Genomic DNA, 23,269 nt, shown 5'->3' with positions numbered 1-23,269 from the left:
TTTAATCAGTAAAATTAGGTTAAGTGAAATGCAACACTAGGTTATAAATGGTTTTATATGTTTTCTTAATTACTTTTCAAAGTAGCCTGCTTTGTTAAGAGGTACATTGTTGATTTAAAATCTGCTATGTGAGCACTGTTTGCGTGTTGTACTTTGTTTTTGTAAACATTTCGTAATACTCATGTCCTTGGAGGAAAGCTGCTAGTGTGCTTTGGGAGAGGGGATATTATTGCTCTGAAGATAGTTACAATTTTTTAACCTCAGGCAAGATAAATCTGTTTTGAGAATCTAGTAATTCCACTTTTTCTAATGTATGGACCAAGGATTTTTTTTTTCCTTTTCATATGGGTTGACAAACTTGAGAGAAAACATTTCCATCGCTAGAGAGAGCAGAGAAAGTGTAACCATGTCTATTATGCACAAAACCCTGGAACCATCTCTACAGGGATTTGGAAACCAAAACCTACAAGCAGCAGCTTTGTGATTTGTGTAGTGCACGTAGAGCAAACTTGATGAAATGAGACTTCTTCTGTAATGCAGTCATTTATCTAAGCATTTCATCAGAAAGACTATAGAAGTGGTATGTTGAGATGGTAGAACAGGCATCATAGGTGCTCTGATCTGTGTGCATACATTTAGACAAAGAAGGAAATCGACATCTGGAGGTGGAGGCCATGTCGACGTCTCAGTTCACTCAGGTAAGAATGAAGAAGGCCCATCACTTTCCTTAACATTTGTAATATTTTGTACACGTAAGAGTAGATCTAATATATACATGTAGTTTAAAGAAAAAGACAAACAAATCCCTATTCTCCCAGTGAACTTAACAAGTAGTGCTTTTAGCAGTGTTTTTGAAGTCTCTATAAGACCCCATGATCTCATGTGCCCTTTTCCCTGACAAAGATAACTGCTCTGATTTTGGTTTCTCAGTCCCATTTTTTTTCTTTCAAAAATCATTATTTTCTTTCAAAAATTTCAATAATCTCAATATTGAAATTCAATATCGAAAATTCAATAATTTTCAATATTTCTTTCAAAAATAATCACATATTAATATATATTTCTGAATAATATATTATTTAGTTTTTAATGGTTTTCAATATTTTAAATGGAATCAGACTTATTTTATTCTTCTGTAATTTGTTCTTTTTAATCAGCATTATGCTTGAGAGCATTTTAATTGTTGTATAGTGTCCCACTGTGTGAATAGACATACTCTAGTAGTTTATCCATTTTCTTGTCTATGGACATTTGAATGCTTTCCAGTTTGGGGCTAGTGCAAACAATAGTGATGTGGACATTCTTGTTCTTATCTCCTGGTGTATATGGGCCAGCATTCCTCTAGGGTATATTCTTTGGAATGGAACTGCCAGGTCATAGTATCTTCATCTTTACTAGTTACTACCTCATGAACTATTTTTTGCTTTGTTCAAAAGGGCTAGGGTTGCCATATTTAGCAAATTAAAATACAGGGTGCTTAAACTTGAATTTCAAATTAAAATAATGTTTAGGATAAGTATGGCCTGTGCAAAATTTATATTTTATCTGGCAACCCTAACAAGGGTCAGTGAACTTTGCCAAACCACAAACATTGGCCATTGAAGGATGAGTGTGAGAGGGTGGTGGAGCATTTGACCCTCTCTTCCTCTGCTAGATGACCAACCCAGATGTTTATGAGCAGGTTAGCAAAGGGGGCTCAAGTGCTTGTTAACCAGCTGTGTGGGTAATTGATTGGCTCAGTAAATATGTATTCAGAACCAACTACATGCAAGGCAAGTGCTAGATGTTGGGAATACAACTGTAAACATTACAGACAAGGATCCTTGCCCTGCCTAGGTTTTTAGCCAAGGTGGGGAAACAGAGAACAGTACAACAATGCTAAATATAGTAGGGGATCAGTGGTGTGCTTGTGAATGCTTAATAACTGGCTTTGATGGAGGAAAAGAAGTCCCAATTTGTATTTGCTGACTTTGGAGGTGTAAATACTCTCACCATAGCTGATTTCAAGCTACAATTGTAATGTCACTGAACACTGGGTTGGGAAGCCATGTGCACAATTGGCTCTCAGGGCTAAGTACCCCACTGTATGGGAGTACTTAGAAAGGGCACTTATTCTAGTCTCTGGCTCACTTTTTTGTTGGTTTGTGGGAAAGGAGCATAGGTGTCTTCAACATTAATTTTTTCCTTGAATTTAGAAGGAATCAAATGTTAAGACGTATAAAATGTATTTTATTGTATCTATAATCCCGAATGCTTTGTAAATATTTTTACTATGGTATATAAGTAGAAAGGAGTTCAATAAACGTAGTTGCCTAAGTGCAGTGATTCATGTGCCTGGCCTCATGTAACACATGAGGTATTACAATACCAGCACTTTGCGAGGCCAAGGCGGGAGGATTGCTTGAGGCTATCAGTTTGAAATCAGCCTGGGCAACATAGGGAGACCCCGTCTCTATAACAAATAAAAAAATTAGCCAGGCATGGTGGCATGTGCCTATAGTTTTAGCTACTTGGGAGGCTGAGGCAGGAGGATTGCTTGAGCCCAGGAGTTCCAGGCTGCAGTGAGCTATGATAGTGCCACTGCACTCCAGCCTGGGTGATACAGTGAGACCCTGTCTCAAAAAAACCAACAAAAAAATAACCATAGTTGTAAATTATGATCATCCTATAGATTAGGGCTCAGATCTCCCCCTTTTGCATCTGACCTTCCATCAGGAGACCCTTGTAGACCTCTCCTACCTTGCTCCCTCACGTGTATCCCAGCTCACGGATGCTCATTTTTCATTCATTCCACAAACACTGACAGAGCTGTTGGTCTGTGCCAGGCACTGTACTGGGGCTTAAGTCCTTGTCCTCACAGAGCACTCATTCCACAGAACATTCTTCCCAGCCTCTTCCCAATTCTTCCTAGGCAGGTTTACTGCCTTCTCCTTTTGCTTGCTCAGTTCATTCTTGTATTCTCAAGTTGGCTTTCCCTCTGGGAATAGTTCCCCGAGGAAGACTGCCAAAAACCTCCTTCCAACGATCTTTTCTTGTTCTTGAGATTTCTCTTTTCCCACAGAGTGGCAGGTGTTCCTTTTCGTTTGAATCTGAACTCTCCTGACTTTTCTGTCTCTTCCTATCATGTAATCTGTCACTCTAGCCATCTGATCTCTCCATCAGACATTTTTTGAATGCCTATGTACTAGTAAATGTGCAAGGTGTGGGGCAGCTTCTACTTACCATTTAAAAGTTTTCATTTATTTGATGTAATCACTGTATAAAATTATGTATTGGCACAATTTGTGTCCAGAGGCCCTTTTTATGCTTAAATTACTTAAAAAGTATTTATTGAACTTTTTCTGAATAGAAAAAGAAATACATGATTCAGTGTATAAAATTTGGAAAAGCATAAAGGGCGAAATAGTAATTATGTAATCTCACAACCCAAAGCTAGTTATTATTATCTTTTTGGGGTGTATCCTTCCAGTTATTTTTTATGCATACTTACAAAAAAATTGGGATCATACCCACTTTTTCACTTACTACAGTGTGAAAATGTTATTGTATTCTTCAGTATTCTTTGAAGGCATGATTTTAAATGATGGCATGACATTACATTTTCAAGCTAAGCCACAGTTTTTTAAAATAGCTCCCTATTGCGGGTAGAGGTCTTTTTATAAGTCTGTGGGTGCTATCTTTATCATAAGCTACAAGAAAACAGGAATCAAACATGTGATTGTCCTTCTAAGGCAGCACCCACAACAAAAATATATCTAAAATAATTTGATTATGTGCTACGTATGTGCTACGATCCTCTAGTTACCGTTTAAAATAAAAAGAACAAATCTCCATAAAATGTAATATGGCTTGGAATCAAGGTAACTTAAAGCTCTGGAAAGGTTGGGAGGAAGATAACCTACATCAACAAACCTCTTTGGTTGGGCTTTGTTTACTATTTTTGAGAAGAATTGAGCTCTGTGTAATGTCTTGGAATTGGTAGGACCTTTAGGGATCACCCAGTGACTCTAACCTCTTTCTGATAGATGAGGAAATTGAATCAAGGATTGTTACCTGCTGAGACTAATAACCAAATTTCTTAACTTCCTTTCTGTCCTATGCTCTTTTTACCACAATCTGCTGACTAAGCTTACCCTTAAAAATACAGAAAGAGCATAGTTAGCTACACGTTGTTATAGAACTTGTTTCCCCCCTAGTGCATGTACTTTTGGTTTAAAAATTTAATGGTAAAGTCCCTTGTATCCAAGGGAAAGGACAGCATAGGTCCACACAAAGACTTGTATATGAATGTACATAGCAGCAATATTCATAATAGCCAAAAAGTGAAAACAATGCAAATGTCCAACAGTTGATAAACAATGTGTGGTATATTCATACAATGGAATACTACTCAGAAATAAAAAGAAATGAACTATTGATAAATGCAACACTGCGGATGGTTTTCAAAATAATTGTGTGAAAGGAGCCAAAGAGTACAAACTGTACTCTTTCATTTATCTAAAATTCTAGAAAATTCGAACTACTCTGTTGTGGCAGCAGATTTGTGGTTACCCAGCAATGGGAGTAGAGTGGAGGAGGAACCACAAAGGGGTAGAGGAAACTTTGGAGGGTGATATACTCACCACCTTAATTGTGGAAGTGGTTTCACGGGTGTATACACATCAAAATTTTGTACATTGTAAATATGTGCATTTTATTGTATGTCATTTATACCTGCATAAAGTTGCTTAATTTGTGACATCTCCCTCTTAAGTTTGAAAAGCAGACATGACTAAAAATTCAGTAAAGAATCTGAAGCACATGAAAACTAAAATTACTTCTGGAGATAACTGACAACCAAGGTTCTATTATGGTATGATAGTTTATCTAAAAAAACATTCCTATGAGAAATGCAGAGTCATAAAAATAAAAGAAAGAAATGACATTTTTGTCCCCCTGGTAATCACGCTATTTCCTCAGGTCTGTGCAGTTGCTCTATATCATAATCTTTTTAGTGTTCTATTCAATTTGGTTTTCTAAAGAGAGCAATAACCTTGTTGTATTTTCCCTGAACTATTAGACTTCTCTTTTATGTACAAGATGCCCAATCCCTGGTGTGTGTGTACGTGTATGGTGAGTAGAAATTTTCTGTCTATCTATGAATTTTAGCAAATGCTGTAATTTGTTTTGGGATTTTGTAGTCAGGACTGAGCAGCAGCACTGGAAGCAAATTGGAAATTTCTAGAAACCATACCCTCTTCTACAAGATGAAGACTTTACAGTTTTCACATACTATGTGAATTCAGTAAACATTTCTATTTAAATTTCCCATTGTTTTAAAACAAAGAACTGCTGTACTACAGTCTACAACACCATTAATTTTTAATTTCTTTATTAAAGATCTTTCTCAGAAAACGTGAAAAAGTTTTATTTCCCAACAGCTCCTGCCCCCAACGTATTTTATAGCTCTTTTATTCCGTAATTACTCCCATTCTGCAGACGGGAAGACGCACACAGGATTTTTTGCACAGTACAGAGGGGCAAAAGAGAAGCAACTCTCAACTTTTCAGTTCCATTTTGAGAAACGATCACATCGAACTCCAGAGAAGCGACAGCCGAGCGCGAGCAGAAGCATTTCTCCCCAGGCTGGGTGTGGGTCAGGAGCCAGGCGCGCTTCCGCGGGAAAGAGGGGGAGTCAGGTGGCAGGGGCGCGGGACCCGGAGCGGCGCAGCGGGGGCACGTGTGGGGCGCGCCTCCCTCCGGCCAGCGCGGGGACGCTGCCCCCGCGCACGCGAGTCTGTCGGCCTCGGGCTCCCGCGCCGCGCTGCGATCAGCGGGCGCGCCAGGGGCGCCCCGGCGCCCGCGTCTCTTCCCTCGCGCGCTCGCTCCCTCCCCACACCCCCAGCCCCTGGCAGGTCCCTCCCCCAAGCCTGCTCCCGCGGCCGCCGCTGCCGCCGCCGCCGCTACCGGAGGCGCAGGAGCCTCGCGATAGTGTTTGCACAGGCGGCGCGTGACGCCGCCGCCGCCTGTAACTGATGCAGAGGTTACCCCGCCGCCTCAGCCGCCACCCACCGCCCGCCGCCACCACCCGGGCGACGCCGAGGGCCGACGCACTGCAGAGGTGCCGGCAGGTTCCGCCCGCGGAAGTCTCCTCGGCCGGCGCAGCCCGCGCTCCGCCCGCACTCCGACCCCGGCTCTGGCGGGCACCCCCTCGACGCCTCCGCCGCCGCGCTCCTTCCCTCTGCCTCTTCTCCGGCGTGCCCGCCCGCTCCCTCGCTTCTCCCCCTCTCCCTCCTCCCTGTCCCCTCTCCTTCCCTCACCTCTTCCCTCCCCACCTCCTCTCTTTTCAGTTTCCTCCCCCATCCCCTTGACTCTCCCCTCCCTGCCCTCGCTCTCTCGCTCGCCCTCAGCGCGGCCCCCGCCATGACGGAGGCGGGTGCCGGTGCCGTTGCCGCCGCTGCCGTCGCAGGGGGGGAGTCGGGTTCCCAGAAAGTAGCTTGATGAGTGTCCAAAGTAGCAGTGGAAGTTTGGAGGGGCCGCCATCTTGGTCCCAGCTCTCCACGTCTCCAACCCCGGGCTCGGCGGCGGCGGTCAGGTCCCTGCTGAATCACACGCCGCCATCCGGGAGGCCCAGGGAAGGTAAGCGCCGCTGCGCCCGCGCCCGCTCGCGGCTTCCAGTCCACGCCGCGGCCCCGGAACCTCCCGGGTCTCCTCCGCCCGACCCCGGGGTGGGGGATGGTGGCGAGGTGGACGCGAGGCCGCCCGGCTCCCGGGAGGTAGTGAGGTGGCTGTGGGTGGTGGTTCGCGGGTGGCGGAGAAGGCGGACGGGGGGTGCGCGCTGGTGGGCACGGGGCGAGGCTCACAGACTCGCCTCGGGCCCCTAGGTGCCAGTCCTGCGAGGGTGGGAGGCCTCCCCCCGGACGCGAGCCCCTTTCTGCTCCATTTGCCAGTACACTCAGTACTCTTAACCTCCTGGCCTCCGGTCTCTGGTGGGTTTTCCCTCCCGTTGGAGCATTCGTCCTCGAGCCCCCTCCCCTTCCCCCGCGCACTCCTCCCAAAGAGGCGGTCCCGGCTCTGCGAGCTTTGCTGCCGGGACCTGGAGGATGCCCCTCGCTTGCAGGGTCTCTGCCCTTTGCGTGGGGACGCTGAAATTATCTAGGCAGACTTTGATCCCCTGTGTGGCCCCCTAGAGCAATTCAAACGACAGACTGACTCGTGGGCAGGCTTTTAAAACCACCCCTCCAGATGGTTGCAACTTTCTCTCCTTCACCATCGCCTCCTGCGTGTTTGTGCGTTATCTTCTCTACTGCAAGCAGGCTTCTGTTCTGTGACAGGGTCGTGGGTTTTGTGGGAAATACCTGCGTAAAGGTTACTGCAAACACGCACCAAATCAGTTACAATTGTTTTCTAAGTTTTCTGGCTTCTTGCAAGCAAGTGTGCTGCCACCAGATGTAGCAGTTACACAGCTTGTAAGGCACCGCCGTGCTTTAGACTAAAATTTCAACTTGCTGTATTTAACTTTAAGTATGCGACATAAAATGAAATTTGGGAGAACATGCATTTATGGGAGAAGAATAAATGTACATGGAATCTTTTTTAACGCTCTTTTGTCTGGGAAGCGCGTAGCGGTATTAATCAGCAATTGGTAAATGGGTTGTTCACTCCCAGTTGTCTAACACAAGGAGATTGTAGGCACATTTAAAAAAAAATGTCTGAGAGTCAAACAGTGTCGTGAATCATTTAAAGAAACCAAGAGCTTCGATTTATGTAGAAATCGGTGGGATTACTTATTTTGAAAATATCTGTCGATATTTACTATTCAGAGCATTGACAATTGTTAATCAAGTGTTTTGTGCCCTGAAGCCAGTGGTTCAGGCATAGCATTCTTTGTCATTTTGTTCCTGTGAGCATGTGTGAAAGTGACAATAGGCTCAAAGATTGGCATGAATATGCTCTAGAAAATTCGTGGAAAGGTTTGATGTATGGCATCCATTAAACATGCCGAATACATTCACTGACGTTTTCTCCTTTCATCTCATCCCAACACTGAGCTTTCATTATTAGAAGATAAAAGTTTATTTATTGAATAATGCAAATTTAGTACATCTGATGGTTTTTCTTTTTGCCTTGAAAATTTGTTAATGAATATTTTAAAATGTATTTTATAAATAGAGCAGTTAATGTTTTTAAGATGCCTCTACTTTTGTCTGTAGTTTCATTAAGATGCTTACTGATAGTGTTGTGAGTTCTGAAAGACAATTTTATTTCGTTTCTTATTAAAGGGTTTACGTTTATATCGTTCATTTGTTGAATATTTATTGAGCCTTTACTGTGAGTCAGACCCTGAACTAGATCTATACTGAGGACATAGTGTTGAATTATCTGTTGACGTCTATTGGGAATTTGGGAGCCACAAAATCTGGATTGTGAATTTCTGCGGTTACTTCAACTCTAGTTAAGAAACTTCTCATCTGTACTATTCTCCACTTTTTCTGATGTTTGAAAATTTTGAGGACTTGAAATAATTTAGCTTCAACTTCCAAATAACCAGATTTTTTTCCAGCAGTTTAGATTACAATAGATTTTTATGTAACCTAAAGTAGGGAGTCTCATGAAATAATAGGACATGCTTTTGTGAAAGTTATACTTTACACCGAGTACCTGTATGGCCATGGTGGGGTATTTCTTTTTGACCAACCAACGTACATGTTAAAACTGTTAATCCTCTCTAGGTTTATATATTCATTTTGAAGCTTGGCGCTGTGTTCTTAGATTTCGCTAATGGTAACAGGAATTGCATATATGTAGCACCTAGTATCATAATGGAGATATTTTCTATTGAGTGGAATCCCAGTTTTTATTTTAACAAGTGTTTAGCATCTTTTCCAGGTATACATGTTAGTATGTTACATAAATTTAAATTTTAGGGGACTTTTGACTTCTGGTAAGCACCATTAATATTAAGGGAACTTAAATTTATTAAATATACATATCGAGAAGAGAACAAATTTGTTTCTTGAAAAATTTGACGTATATAGTAATAGAAAAATTTAAACGTCAGAGATACACGTGTATATGTGCATATATAAATATTAATATATGTGATGAGCTTTTAAGCAAACTTTGCTTCGAAAATGGGCTATGTTTAAAGATATGCCATAAGCATCTGTAAAAGTTACTTATTTTGAAGCTTTGACATATTTGGAACCAAAAATCTAATATTATAATCTGATTATTTTTGGTGCTCTGTGTTTTGGCTTTCCACCTCCCTTACCTAATTCTTATCATATTCATACAGTTTTATTTGATTACATATGAAATACAGCTTTATAAGATTTAGGAATCTATTAGAATTTAGGAATTTATATGATAAATGCAGTATAGACTGCTTTCTTTCCTGTGGGTCCCAAAGCTTTTCCTTTATCAGTCTTGAAGTTCTCTTTGAGGTGCTCAGTGTAACTCTAGATTTTCTGTTGGATCTTTTAAACCTGTAATCTCTATCCCATTTTGTCTTCTATAATCCTGTGATTAAGGGGATGAGGAGTTAAGGAATTAAGAAAGTTTTGAAATAAAGGTTAGTTTGCTTTGTTGAAATCTGGGAACCTAGTGTCATATTGGCTAGATAAGCAGATGGTTTTTTTCTCATATCAGTACTTGGGTACTTTTGAATGAGTTATTGCTAAGAATCAAATGATCGATTGTACAAAATACTTGCCATTTTCTTTCCTGTGCCATGCTGTCATTTATGAATAATCTGCTTTACTTTTTTTTTGTTTTTATAAATAGTGAAAGTAGTTTCGTCAAAAAGATGGCATGACAATTAAACTGTTACTCTCTTCTGTGTTCATATTTAAAGACTGCATTCCTTAGATAGAATTAAAGTATTTGACTCCAGACGATTGAATAATGAGATGTTGAAAATAAAGGTGTACCAAATGGCCCAGCAGGTCTTTAATTTCTTGAAATCAAGAGCCAGAGGAGGACGGGGTTATATGCTTAAGGATTCTAGCTCTTAAATAGATACGTGGTAGGTGCCTCCTTTAGAGAGGCATATTTACATATTAGAGGAGAGAGAGAAAAAAACTCAGGACAGAGATCTGAAAATCTCATGAGAAATTGGCTATGCTTTAGCCTTTTGGTCTCAGGGCCTCTTTACTCTCTTAAAAATTATTGAGGACCCCAAAGAGATTTTGTTTATGTGAATTATATCTATTAATATTTGTTATTTTAGAAATTAAATGATGTTTCAAATATATTAATTTATTTAAAATCATAAACTAATGTGTTAAATAAAATTTTATGAAGAATAAAATATGTTCTAAAAAATTAGTGAGACTAGTGGCATTGTTTTATATTTTTGCAAATCATTTTGATTTCCAGCTTCCTAGAAGACAACTAGATTTTGCTGCTGCTTTCAGTCTGTTGTGATGTTTTGATTGCGATAACTGAAGAGAATTCAGCTTCACATAGCCGTATATAGTTGGAAAAGGAAGTACTTAATAGCCTTTTCAGAGTGAGTATTATTCTTTGATATTACACCAAAATTCAACAAGTGGCAGTTTTTTAAAAAGGTTACTTGCAATGTGGAACTGTGTTGTACTCCACAAGTGTCTCTAGGATCCACAGGACTATGGACCATATATTTAGCCTAAAGAAGAAACTGAAGGGTGGTGAACATGATGACTGTCTTCAGATATTTCAAAAACATAAATAGAAAAGAGAATAATTTCATTCATTCTCCTATTTTAGAAGGCAAATTAGTGGGTGAAAATTGGATGGACATAGATTGAGTTCAGTATGATTTTTTGACGAGAATGTAAGGACTATATTGCAACTAGACTCGGAACAGTGGACCAACAATGGAAACTAGCAACAATAGAAGGAGATACTTGTCTGTAAGAATTTAAAGTGGACTACAGGGACTTATTTTTTGGGAAGATGGAGTTAAGTTCTGTAGATTCTTATAATGGGTGCTCGTGGATTAAGTGACTTAAGGTCGCATCCATTTAAAAAACGTAAGCCCTCTATCATTTAAAAAAAATCCCTAAATATAGTTATACTGTACTTAAATGCTCATTAACATTTTTGGCTATTGTCTCAGGTCAGTAGTATAAAACCATTATTGATTTAATTACTGTTCTGCATTTTCGTTGTGCTTTTCCTCTAAGGATTTTCCTGTATTTTCTGAAGTCAACAAGATCAGTCTTCATGAAATTTTGGTAAATTCCCTGTGAAATATAATAAGCCTTGAAGACATTTTAGGGAACCAAATGCTGTTTATGATACAGTTTAGTAGAGTTGTAATATATTTGAACATAGAGTTTTAGAATATGGTGGGGGGCTGATTTTCAATTTCGAAAGAGAAACTATGAATATAGTCTGTATAGTCTTTTGTTTGTAATTGTATAATTTCAGGAGTAATATGCTTAAGCTATTCTAATGTTTTTAAAGCTAGAGAGTCTGAAAAGCGGGAACAAGAAGGAAAAGTATTTAAATTGGTTTCTCTTGAATTTTGAAACTGTATATTTAATATAACCAGGACATAAATAAAATGAATTTTAATTCTCATCTTATTTAGAGAATTATACATGTAATATTTATCATTACTTATAACAATTCATATTTTAATTTTATATGGAACATAATCTCTTATGTTAGTTGAATTTTTAGGTGATGGGAAGTTAAGCATAAATTCTCATAACTTTATTGAGTTCAGTTTAATAAGATTAGTAAGGAACACCCAGCTTGAGCCCCCTTAGTACTTGTTACATTTGGATTTAAAGTTCATTTTCTATAGAGAAGCCACAGAAATAAGTTATTTAGTATCATAAATTCCTTCATGCTTGTTAATAATTTCTAAGAATCTTAGAATAAATTGGAGGAATTGTATTATGAAATAGGAAGAACAGTATGGTATAGATGAGAAAGTGATTGTAGTTGGGGTCCGAGGTAGTCCTTCCTTTGCCATTAACTTGCTGTGTGACCTTGGGCAAGTTGCTTATCTCTGCTTCAGTTTCATAAACAGAATTATAGAGCTGAAAGGGACCTTGAAAGCAATCTAGTACAAACCTCTCATTTTACAGATGAGAAAACTTAGATAATTTTCCCAGGCTTTCACTGTAAAAGAGTTGGGACCAAAATTTAGTTTTCTGCCTCTCAGGTTATTGCTTTTGCCATTATACTTTGCAGCTCCTTTTCATCTGTGAGATGAAGGGGTTGGATTAGAAGCTCTCAGAGGTCTCTTCCAGCTAAAAAATATCATCATTCTTGTGACATTAGGCCTAATGTAATTTACTAGGGGAAAGTTTGTAGCTTTTGGTAAAACAAATGTTTCTTGAAGAAGCTATATAACCTTTTGAAGGTTATGTTTTAGTTTGCTAAAAGAAGATTATCGTCTTCATTATTACCAAAGGGTATTTAAGTTTATTTATGAGTATGGTAAATAGTGTGCTGGGTAGTCCTGTTCTTTTAAAATGATCTACATACTAAAACACTGTTATAAATATATTAAAAACTATGTAAATTAAATAAATAAAAATGTCATACCCTGAAGTGAAATACCTAGGTGATTCCCTCCTTAGAAAATATTTCTGGAGTTTATCTTGGCTTGGATCCCTGTGCTTGCCCCTAGTTAGGTGCTTGTGTTCTTTAGTGTCCCATAGGATTGTTTATTTCCATAGCACTTCTATTATGCTACCTTTTATTATAATTTTATTTATATTGCCTACTAGGTAGAAAGGTCTTGAATTCAGAGACTATGTTTTGTTCATTTCCATATTTTCAGCATGCAGCAGGACGTTCTCTAAGAGTTGGTACTCAACTAAGAGTTTTATTTTTTATATATATAAATATATATATATAAATCAACTTTATATATATCTTGGTATGCACATATTTTGAACCCAGGAAGATGCTTATTTTAGTAATTCTTAGGCAAGTTATATTTTAAAGGTTGACATGGATAACAGTAACAATAATAGCTAAAATTTATTGAGTTTGCATGTGTTAATTCATTTAATCTCATAACTCTGTGAGGTAGATACAATTATTATTCCCATTTTACACACGAAACTGAAGCACAGAGAAGTGAAGTAACTTGCACAGTATGACCTAGAGTAGTAAATTATAGAGCTTGGACTTGAACCAAGTCTGTGTATTTGAATGACTAGAGTATATTGCCCAAAATATGAAAATTTGGTTTTGAATAATTTTGTAGTCATTTTTCCTAAATTTTAATATACTAATCAGCCTTTTAGGCTCATTCAATTTATCTTTAAGTTTTTAAGGGTTTTTTTGTGTGAGTTTTATACATGTGTGAAGATAAGATTAAAAATAAACACCCCCCCTCCAAACCCAACAACCAAATATAGAAAGCTGTACCAGCTGTGCAAATCTTACATTTCATTTTTTCTTAGGTAAGTTTAGTCCCTTCATGGAAAATGTTAGACATTAATGAAAAAAATCTTATTTCTATGTTTGATAATCCAATTTGGAATTCCATTTATCTTAATATTTTGGCCTCATGAGCCCAACAGAACCATAACAAATAAACATGGGAATTCGAACAAAGAATTTCCCACTGTCCATACAGGAGCAATCTATTTATTTTGGAGACCTTATAACCTGATGGATAAGGCTCTAAACTAAATTGTGATGCTTTAGTGGTAGATCTTTGATTCTGCTATTTAGTATTCAGTATGGGAAGGAGAACAAGGCTTGATGCCCAGTCTAGCTCATCTATGAAGAAGTATTTTTTAAAACACTTAGTTTTAGTTCATTTATTGCTTCCAAAAAAAAAAAAATCTCTTGGTAACATGTATTATCTAGCAAACCTACTGAGAGGCAGAGAGAATTTGAATGGGTTGATAGGAATTCAAAGCATGGAGTAGAAAGATGTGCAGAGCGGACCCAGGTGGTAGGTTGTGAAACTTCAATTAAATCTTCCCAATGTGGTTTCATTTGTAGGTCTGAAATTTTGTGAATTTCAAGAAGGCAAGTTAACCTGTACTTAAATAAAAGTTATTATATTCTACAAATTCATTAGAAAGCCAAATATGAGTGTTTTTTTGGATGACTTATGATATTTGTTCCTCTTCATTTATATGGATTGTTAAGAATTGGTTATACTTATAAATTCGTGCCTTTCCTTGCCTTTCCAAACTAATTAGCTGGAGAAAATAAACTTCTAGTTTAAATTCTTAAGCTTTCCCTAGTAAGTGCTGCTGTAGTTAAATGTGATACATCGTGTGATTTCATGATTTCCCACTTGACACTTTATGTAAATGCTTCCTGAGGTTGAATGTAGTGCCACTGGGGGAGGTCAGAGGGATTTTTGTGAAGCCAATCATATTCATACTGTCTTATGAGACTTAGAGATATGTTTTAGTTTTTTTTTTCTTTTTTCATAAATGATTTGTATTTGCTTCTTTAAAAATACAGTTTTTACCTTTTCCATGTACATTTTTTTTTTTAAACATCAGTGTAATTATATGGTTTGGTCAACTTCATATACTGTTTTTCTTTTTACTTATTTCATTTACTTAAAAATACATATGCTTATTAATGCTAGGCACTGTTCTGTGCACTTTGTAAATAGTAACTCATTTATTTCTCCTAACAATTATTTGAAGTACGATTATTTCATCTGTATTTTACAGATGAGGAAATTGAGGCATACAGAGGTTAAGTAATGTACACAAGAACATATAGAGAATACGTAGCAGAGCTGGGATTCAGATGAGGCTCCTGAGTATATGTTCTTAACAGTTAAACTATTCTGTCAATGTTATTTCATTGAAGGAATGTACTATAATTATTTAACCATTGTTTGGGTTAGTGTGTTAGTCATGATTCTTTTGGTTACATGTTGTAAAAACTTAACACAACTTTGTTAAATTAAAAAACAAATTTATTGGTTCACATAACTGGGAATTGTGTGTGGAGGAGGATGCAACGGCTTTGGAAACAAGTAGGTCCAAGATCTCAGATAATGTCATTGGGTTTCTTTGCCTCATTTTCTGAGTTTTTCTTGCCTCTTGTTCCTGGAGCCCTGGACATATAACCTTTAGTTTAGCAACCACACTTTAAAGAGAGCTCTTTCCTGGTGTCCACATGTCAGGTCTGGATTGAGGGTGATCTATTCTAGTTGTCAGTTTCATAACCAGTCATCGTGACCTGGGAGATCAGGCTCAGCAAGGGCAGCCACTATGGCATGGGTAGGGTGAGTTGGGGAACCCACAGAAAGCCATGACAGATAGTCCCCTTGAGATCACATGGATTGGATGAGGTATAGTTTTCCTGAGGAAGAGATGATGGTGAACAAAAAACAATTTGACAACTATAGGGACTCATTATGTTATTTCTATTTAATTTTCATTTTGTGGTTAGTTTACATAATGATATAGTGACTGAGTAAAAGCTTTTTTTTTTGTAAATATGAGATTTTCAGGGACTGAATTATCAGAGCAAAGAGTTTAAAACAATTTTAGGGCTTTTGATAAATGTTGCCAAATTATTTTTTTAAAGGCTTGTATTTAGCTATTATGCCAGCAATACGTGAGATGGGTATAAACTAGGTAGGGTTCAACCCATCCTAGAAATACTATACTGGGCTTACATATTATTAACATATGCCTTACACTTAACCAAAGGGTTGAAAACCTGACACTGAACCAGTATGTAATCCAGTTTATCAACTGCTTTATCATATTTTTTCTGGGTATTTCTTACTCCCATTATTTTTAAAATTTTATTTTATAGATTTAAACAATGAAACCAAAAGTCTAATAAATGCAAGCTCCCCCTCTGTGCTCTCTTTCCTCCCAGTGTCTCTTTCTCTGACCTAGTTGACAATATTAGGCTTACCTTTTGGATATTAACACCATGTATAAAAAAACATTATTATGCAGAAAGTTAATGTAACATAATAGTTTCAAGCACATAGTGTTGGACCTGGGTTCCAGTTTGGGTTTTGCCACTTAATTGTAGTAAGTTACTTAACCTCTCAATGCCTCAAGTATAGGTTTTCTTGTTTGTAGGAGGGGATAGTAATAGTAACTACCTCACAAGGTTGTAAGAATTAAGTGAGGAATGCATGGCATATTAACAGCCCATTATGTTTTTTTTTCCCTACTTTTTTTTTGAAATGGGGTCCTGCTGTGTTGTCTAGGCTGGAGTATAGTGGCTCTTCACAGGCATGATCGTAGTGTGCTACAGCCTTGAAATCCTGGGCTCAAGCAGACCTCTTGCCTCAACCTCCTGAGTAGCTGGGACTATAGGCATGTACCTGGCTTGTGTTTTAACTATTACTGCTAGAATTTAAATGTTTTCATCTCTGCTTATATAGTGAAAAATAGGGAACAAGTACTATCTGGATAAATGTTCCTTATGGCCAGAGCACATTTGATTTACATGGATTGTCTCTGGCCTGTTGAAGAATTCTAGCAGAGTTGTGTCTGACAGAGGTAGATTTCAAATGATGTTCTAAATTGCTACTTTCATCATTTTAGTTCTTGTGATTTTTTTTTTTTTTTTGAGACAGAGTCTCACTCTTTTCCCGAGCTAGAGTGAGTGCCATGGCGTCAGCCTAGCTCACAGCAACCTCAAACTCCTGGGCTCAAGCGATCCTTCTGTCTCAGCCTCCCGAGTAGCTGGGATTACGGGCATGAGCCACCGTGCCCGGCTAATTTTTTCTATATATTTTTAGTTGTCCAATTAATTTCTTTCTATTTTTAGTAGAGACGGGGTCTCGCTCTTGCTCAGGCTGGTTTCAAACTCCTGAGCTCAAACGATCCGCCCGCCTCGGCCTCCCAGAGTGCTGGGATTACAGGCGTGAGCCACCGCGCCCGGCCTGACAAACTCTTGGAAAGCATTTTCTGCATCCTGCTGGTTGTGGAAGCGTTTTGCCTCCAGAAAGTTGTCAAGATGCTTGAAGAAGTGGTAGTTGGTCGACGAGGGGTCAGGTGAATATGGTGGATGAGGCAGTACTTCATAGCCCAATTCGTTCAACTTTTGAAGCGTTGGTTGTGTGACACATGGTCGGACATTGTCGTGGGGAAGAATTGGGCCCTGTTGACCAATGCCGGCTGCAGGCGTTACAATTTTTGGTGCATTGCTTCGATTTGCTGACTGTACTTCTCAGATGGAATGGTTTCCCCAGGTTTCAGAAAGCTGAAGTGGATCAGACCAGCAGCAGACCACCAAACAGTGACCATGACCTTTCTGTGGTGTAAGTTTGGCTTTGGGAAGTGCTTTGGAGTTTCTTCTCGGTCCAACCACTGAGCTAGCTGTCGTATAAAATCCACTTTTTGTCGCATGTCACAATCCGATCGAGGGATGGTTCGTTGTTGCGTACAAGAAGAGAAGATGACACTTTAAAATGACAATGTTTTTGATTTGTGGTCAGCTCATGAAGCACCCACTTATGGGCTTTTTCACCTTTCTAGTTTGCTTCAAATACTGGTCGATGTTGAGTTCTTTTGAGTTTTTCGATGATTGTTCTCACTTGGTTGTTGTCAACTTCTGATGGCTGGCCACTGAGCTCTTCATCTTCAAGGCTCTCATCTCCTTTGCAAAAAACTTCTTGAACCACCACTGCGCTGTTCGTTCGTTACCAGTTCCTGGCCAAATGCGTTGATGTTGTGAGTTGTCTCCGCTGCTTTACAAGGCATTTTCAACTCGAGTAAGACAATTGCTCGAATTTGCTTTTTGTCTAACATCATTTCCATAGTGTAAAATAAATACAAAATAAACAGCAAGTAATAAGTCATTAGCAAAAAAAACACAGTGAGAAGTATGCATTAAAATGATGTATAACATAACCACATTTATTTAAGAATGTATTCCAGTATCAAACGGCAAATTTCAACAATGCTAAAACCACAGTTACTTCTGCACCAACCTAATATCAAAAGCCTATTGCTAGTTTTTCTTGCAGTCTCTATCTTAGACATTAGGAATATGTGGTAGTGATGTCAATCCTTGCACTGTCTGATAAAACCATTTCTTCCATCATGTTTTCTTCCTTTTCTGTATTTGAATATTTTCCATTGTATAAGGTTTTATACTTTTATTGAATTCAGTACCATTTTTCTTTGTGATATTTTTAAGCATGTAAATCTTTAAGTTATTACCCTCTGAAGTTCAAGAATTAATACTTTACTGTGATTCAACTGATTTTATTTTTAAATTTTATGTGGTGTTTTGCTTTTCACAATGAAGCATAAAAAAAACAAAATGCACACAAGGTAATGCTGAGTTATAAACTCTGACCTGTGTAATTACCACTCAGACAAGAAATAGAACATTGCCAACACTTCAGAAGCCCTCTTTCTTTCCCCTATGGCCTGCTACCTTCTTCCTGCTCCCTAAAGTAACCACTATTCTTAGTCATGCCTGTTTTTGAACTTTATGTAAATGGATTCACACAGTATGTATTTTGTGTCTATCTCCTTTTGCTCCACATAACTGTAAGATTCAACCATGTTACTTTCTGAAACTGTAATTCATTTTCATTGCTTTATAATATTACTTTGAATGTACTACATTTTATATACTCCGTTGGTTGACATTTGGATTGTTTCCATTTCTTGACTATTACTAATAATACTGTCACAAGCCTATTTTTCTTTCTCTTCCTGCACTATTAATATCTGTTGATACTGGGTTATGGGTTATATGTGTGTTTGCCTTTAGTGGATACTGCTAGTTTTCCAAAGTAGTTCTACCAGTTTACATTCTTACGAACAATTTATGAGATTTTCCATTGTTCAGCATCCTTATCAACAGTTGGAATTGTCAGTATTATTCATTTTAACTATTCTGATTGATGTGAGATGGTATCTCTTTGTGGTTTTAATTTTCATTTCCCTGATGACCAGAGATGTTTTAATCAATTTGTTAAAATAAAGTTTATTGGTCTTTTGAATACCTTTTGTGAAATGCCTGTTCAAATCTTTTGCTCATTTGTCTTTTTTGTTGTTGAGACAGAGTCTCGCTCTGTCACCCAGGCTGGAGTGCAATTGCTGACTCTTGATCTAGAGCGTAATCTATGAATTTGCTGTAATTGTCAGGCATTTAGGTGAACGGTCTGTTTTAGTAGGGAGTGTGTGTGTGTGTGTGTGTGTGTGTGTGTGTGTGTGTGTGGGGGTTTTTTTGTTTTGTTTTTTTGAGACAGAATCTCATCTCTGTTGCCCAGGCTAGAGTGCAGTGGTATGATCAATCATAGCTCACTGCAATGTCAAACTCCTGAGCTCAAGCCATCCTCCTGCCTCAACCTCCTGAGTAGCTGGGACTACAGGCCAGCACCATCACATCCAGCTTATTTTTTCTATTTTTTGCATAGATGGGGTCTCACTCTTGTTTAGGCTGGTCCTGAACTCCTGGCCTCAAGCGATCTTCCCACCTTGGCCTCCCAAAGTGCCAGGTTTATAGGCATGAGCCATGCTCCCGTCCTTCTTCTTAATATATGCATTTAAGGATGTAAATTTCCCTCTAAGCACTGATCTAGATTACTCTGTTAGTTTTGATATGTTGTGTTTTTGTTTTTATTCATCTCAAATATTTTAAAATTTCCCTTTTAATTTCTTTTGTCCTATTGGTTATTTAGGTTTATATTAATTTCTACGTATTTGTGAATTTTCCAAATTTTTTTCTGTTACTGATTTCTAATTCCATTGTGGTCAGAGAACATACTTTGTATACTTTTAGTCCTTTTCAATTTGATCTTTGTTTTGTGGTCTAGCATATGTGGTCTATCCTGGAGAACATTCCATGTGTGCTTTTTCAGAAAAATATATATTCTATTGTTGGGTAGAATATTCTCTAGATGTTTGTTAAATTTAGTTGGTTTATAGTGTTTGTCTTCTATTTCCTTGTTGATCTGCTGCCTAGTTGTTTCTATTCATTATTGAAAATAGGGTATCAAAGTCTCTCAGCTATTGTTGGATTGTCTTGTCAGTTTTGCTTCATGTATTTTTGGTCTCATAAGGTGCATATTATGTTATGAGGTGCACATATGTTTATAATTGTTATATTTTCCTGAGAGATTGGCCTTTTAATTGTTATAAAATGTTCCTCTTTACCTCTGAAAACATTAAACAATTTTTAAAGTATGTCTGGTATTAGTATATTAATTCCAGCTCTTTTATGATTGCTATTAGCATGGTACATGTTTTTCCATCCATTTACTTTCATCTTGTTTGAATCTTTAAATATAAAATGTGTCCTCTGCAGAAAGCATTTGGTGGGATCTTATTCTTTTTAAATCCAATCTGACAATCTCTGCTTCTCGAGTGTATTATTTCATCCATTCATATTTAATGTTGGTTAAATTTATGTCTGCCATTTTATTTTTTTTCTATATTGTCTCATGTCTCTTTTGTCTCTCTTCCTCCTTTACTCCTTTATTTTGCATTAAATGAATATTTTCTAGTATAACATTTTTATTTCTTTACTGATTATGATTTTAAAACTTTTTGGAGTTATTTTCTTAGTGATTGCTCTAGGGTTTATATTATATATTTTACCAGATTCTAGTTCAGATTTATACTAACTTTATTCCAGTGATATTTAGAAACTTTACTACTACATAGCTCTCTTCTATCCTGTCCTTTTTTGTTATACATATTGCTATATGTTGCAAACCCAAAAAATATTTTTATGATTACTGCTGTATATAATTTTATGTCCTTTGAATAAATTAAGAAAGGAAACTAAGAAGAAACTACATACTTGTAGTTTGCTGTACTAACCTTATTTATTATTTTTGTTTCTCTTCGTTGTTTCCTGTAGATTCAATTTACCATCTGATGTCATTTCCTTACTCCAATAAAGTTACTCCACTGCCTTCTTTGTGCTATTATCGTCAATATAATATATGTTGTAGGCCCAGTTACATACACATTGTATGTGCTGTTGCTTTTTAAATCAGTTAAGAAAGACTGTACAATTATACTATCTTTTATAATTATCTATGTAGTTATGTTTGCTGGCACACATTTTTTTTTTCCATGTAGATTTATTGATTGATTGATTGAATGATTGATTGACAAGAGCCTTGCTCTGTTGCCTAGGCTAGAGTGCTGTGGCGGCAGCTTAGCTCAAGGCAACCTCAAACTCCTGGGCTCAAGCCACCGCCCCTGACTAATTTTTTTTATTTCTATTTTTAGTTGCCTGGCTAATTTTTTTATTTTTAGTAGAGATGGGGGTCTCGATCTTCCTGAGGCTGGTCTCGAACTCTGGACCTCAAGTGATACTCCTGCCTTGGCCTTCCAGAGTGCTGGGATTACAGGGGTGAGCCACCATGCGCAGCCTGTTATTCACGTAGATTTTAATTACTCTCTGATATACCCAGAACTGATTCTGATTCTTTTGCCAGTTCCAATCTACTGTTCAGTCTCTCAAGGGAATATTTAATTTCAGTTATTGTACATTTCAACTTCAGAATTTATATTTATTTTTTATAATTCTTATCTTTTCATTGATATTCTTTATTTGATGAAACACTGTCATCAAACCTTCCTTTAATTCTTTAAACATGATTTCCTTTAGGTCTTTGAACATAATTATAATAGCTGCTTGAATTCTTTGTCTATTGAATCCAACATCTAGGCCCTCTCAAAGGCAGTTTCTATTGCCTGTGTTTTTTCCCTGTGTATGGGTTACACTTTTCTGTTTCTTGGAAAGTCTCAAAGTATTTGATTGAAAACTGAACACTTCAGATAATATAGCAACTCTGTGTATGGATACCTTACCCCTCCGAGAATTTTTGCTGTTGTTTGTTTGCTTATTTGTTTGGTGACTTGGCTGGAATAGTTCAGTGAAGTCTGTTTCCTCAACAATGTACACCTTCTGTTGTTGCTGCTCAGAGGATGCTATTTTGGGCATGTGCACAGTCTCCCTGACTGGACGCCTGTGGTTTTGGCCCTGCTCTCTTTGATCATCTCTTTCCCTGATCTCTCCACTAAGATTTTTTTGCTGGTCTGCCTCTATTGCTTTCATACCCAATTGTCAGCCTCCACTAATTGCTTGCCCATTGCTTTATTGTTCACCAACTTCCTGGGGCAAAAATTGTTCCATAGCACATTAAAGTGAGGCCTCTTTGCAGTAGCTAAGTGTTGCCAGTCTTTTAATCTTATGCTTATCTCTTACTACCTTTCTTGCCTAGTTTTCTCTGTTAAACTTCTAGCTGCTCTGCAGCTTTGCTTTTTGCTACTACTATTATGGAACATGCAGGTTTTAGTTGTTTACTCCCTAGATCTCCATGGTTTTTGACAATGCCCTCAGGAATGAACTTCCCTAATCTGTTCCAAATACAGTTGATTGTCACAGGTGGAACTACAGAGCTTTCTGTTCCTATGCTTCCTCCCTGTACCCCTTTCAGCAGAACCTCTACCTTGCTTCAGTGGAGCTGGAGGTGGAGGCAGGAAATCACTTCTGAAATGTCATCACTGCTCTAGGAGTGAGATGGTGGGCAGGGGTGGTATCCCTTATTCTTCTCAGCTTGCCTGTCCTGTTAAAGAACCACTATCTTACCAATGAGTGGTTGGGACCCAGCATTTTTACCCTATCATACCTGAGGTACAGCTTCTGCCTTAAAAGTGGGGGTTCTTTCTCAAAGGGAGATCAAGAAAAAAAAAGTAGGGATTGGTTGCGGGGAAGGGAGCCCCAGTCTCCTCATCCATGCCTGTCTGGAATAGAGCTTTTGCAACATGGAAATAGGGGCTGGGGGCAGGGTGGTGAGAGATATTGGCAGCCTTTTTCTCCTAGAGTGAAACTGTAGTCCCAGCCTAGGAGCTGGGGAGCTCCCAGAGCACCTGCCTTGTATAGAAATTCTGTCACAGAGTTGAGGGGGTGGAACAGAAGTGGCTTGTGTCTCACATGTCACAGACGCTTGCTGTTCTCACCTCATTAAATATTATAGGTAATTAAGAAAAAATAATTTTCATTTTTAAATGCTTGTTTCAGTGGAGAGATGGTTCACTGAGCTGCTCATGCCTCTATTTCTGAAGTCCCACCCTTATATGATATATTTCAGAAATATTATTAGTATTACACTTTTCACACTTAGGTCTGTAATCCTTCTGAAATTGACTTTTCTGTATGGTGTATAGTAGGAGTAAGTTTCATTTCCATATGGCTATCATATCCCGGCACTATTTATTGAAAAGAATTGTTTATCCTTAATGTTTTGTATTGCTGCCTTTTTTGTAAATCAAGTGTCTGTCTGTATCCAGATCTGTTTCTGTGCTCTATATTTTTTTTTTTTTTTTTTTTGTGACAGAGTCTTGTT

The 23,269-nt window shown here is 38.1% G+C and overlaps 1 protein-coding gene across 3 annotated transcripts in view; it reads left to right on the top strand.

Moving 5' to 3' along the window:
* Positions 1–658: 658 nt before the first annotated feature.
* The window catches only part of TLK1 (tousled-like kinase 1), a 156,685-nt gene continuing 134,074 nt past the window's right edge, over positions 659–23,269 (top strand). Inside the window, exon 1 of one of the 3 annotated variants that reach the window (XM_012650795.1) lies at positions 659–698. Coding sequence is in view for 1 of the 3 variants with exons in the window: in XM_012650794.1 (XP_012506248.1) it covers positions 6,480–6,618 (139 nt within the window). In the remaining 2 variants the exon portion in view is untranslated. Of the gene's footprint in view, positions 699–5,987; positions 6,619–23,269 lie in introns of those variants that run through there. The other 2 variants (XM_012650794.1, XM_012650796.1) reach the window with 2 other exon arrangements.

This window comes from Propithecus coquereli, unplaced genomic scaffold, assembly GCF_000956105.1.
Source record: "Propithecus coquereli isolate 6110/MARCELLA unplaced genomic scaffold, Pcoq_1.0 Scaffold34, whole genome shotgun sequence".
Taxonomy (NCBI): Eukaryota; Metazoa; Chordata; class Mammalia; order Primates; family Indriidae; genus Propithecus; species Propithecus coquereli.
This window is presented reverse-complemented; position numbering and strand designations above follow the sequence as displayed.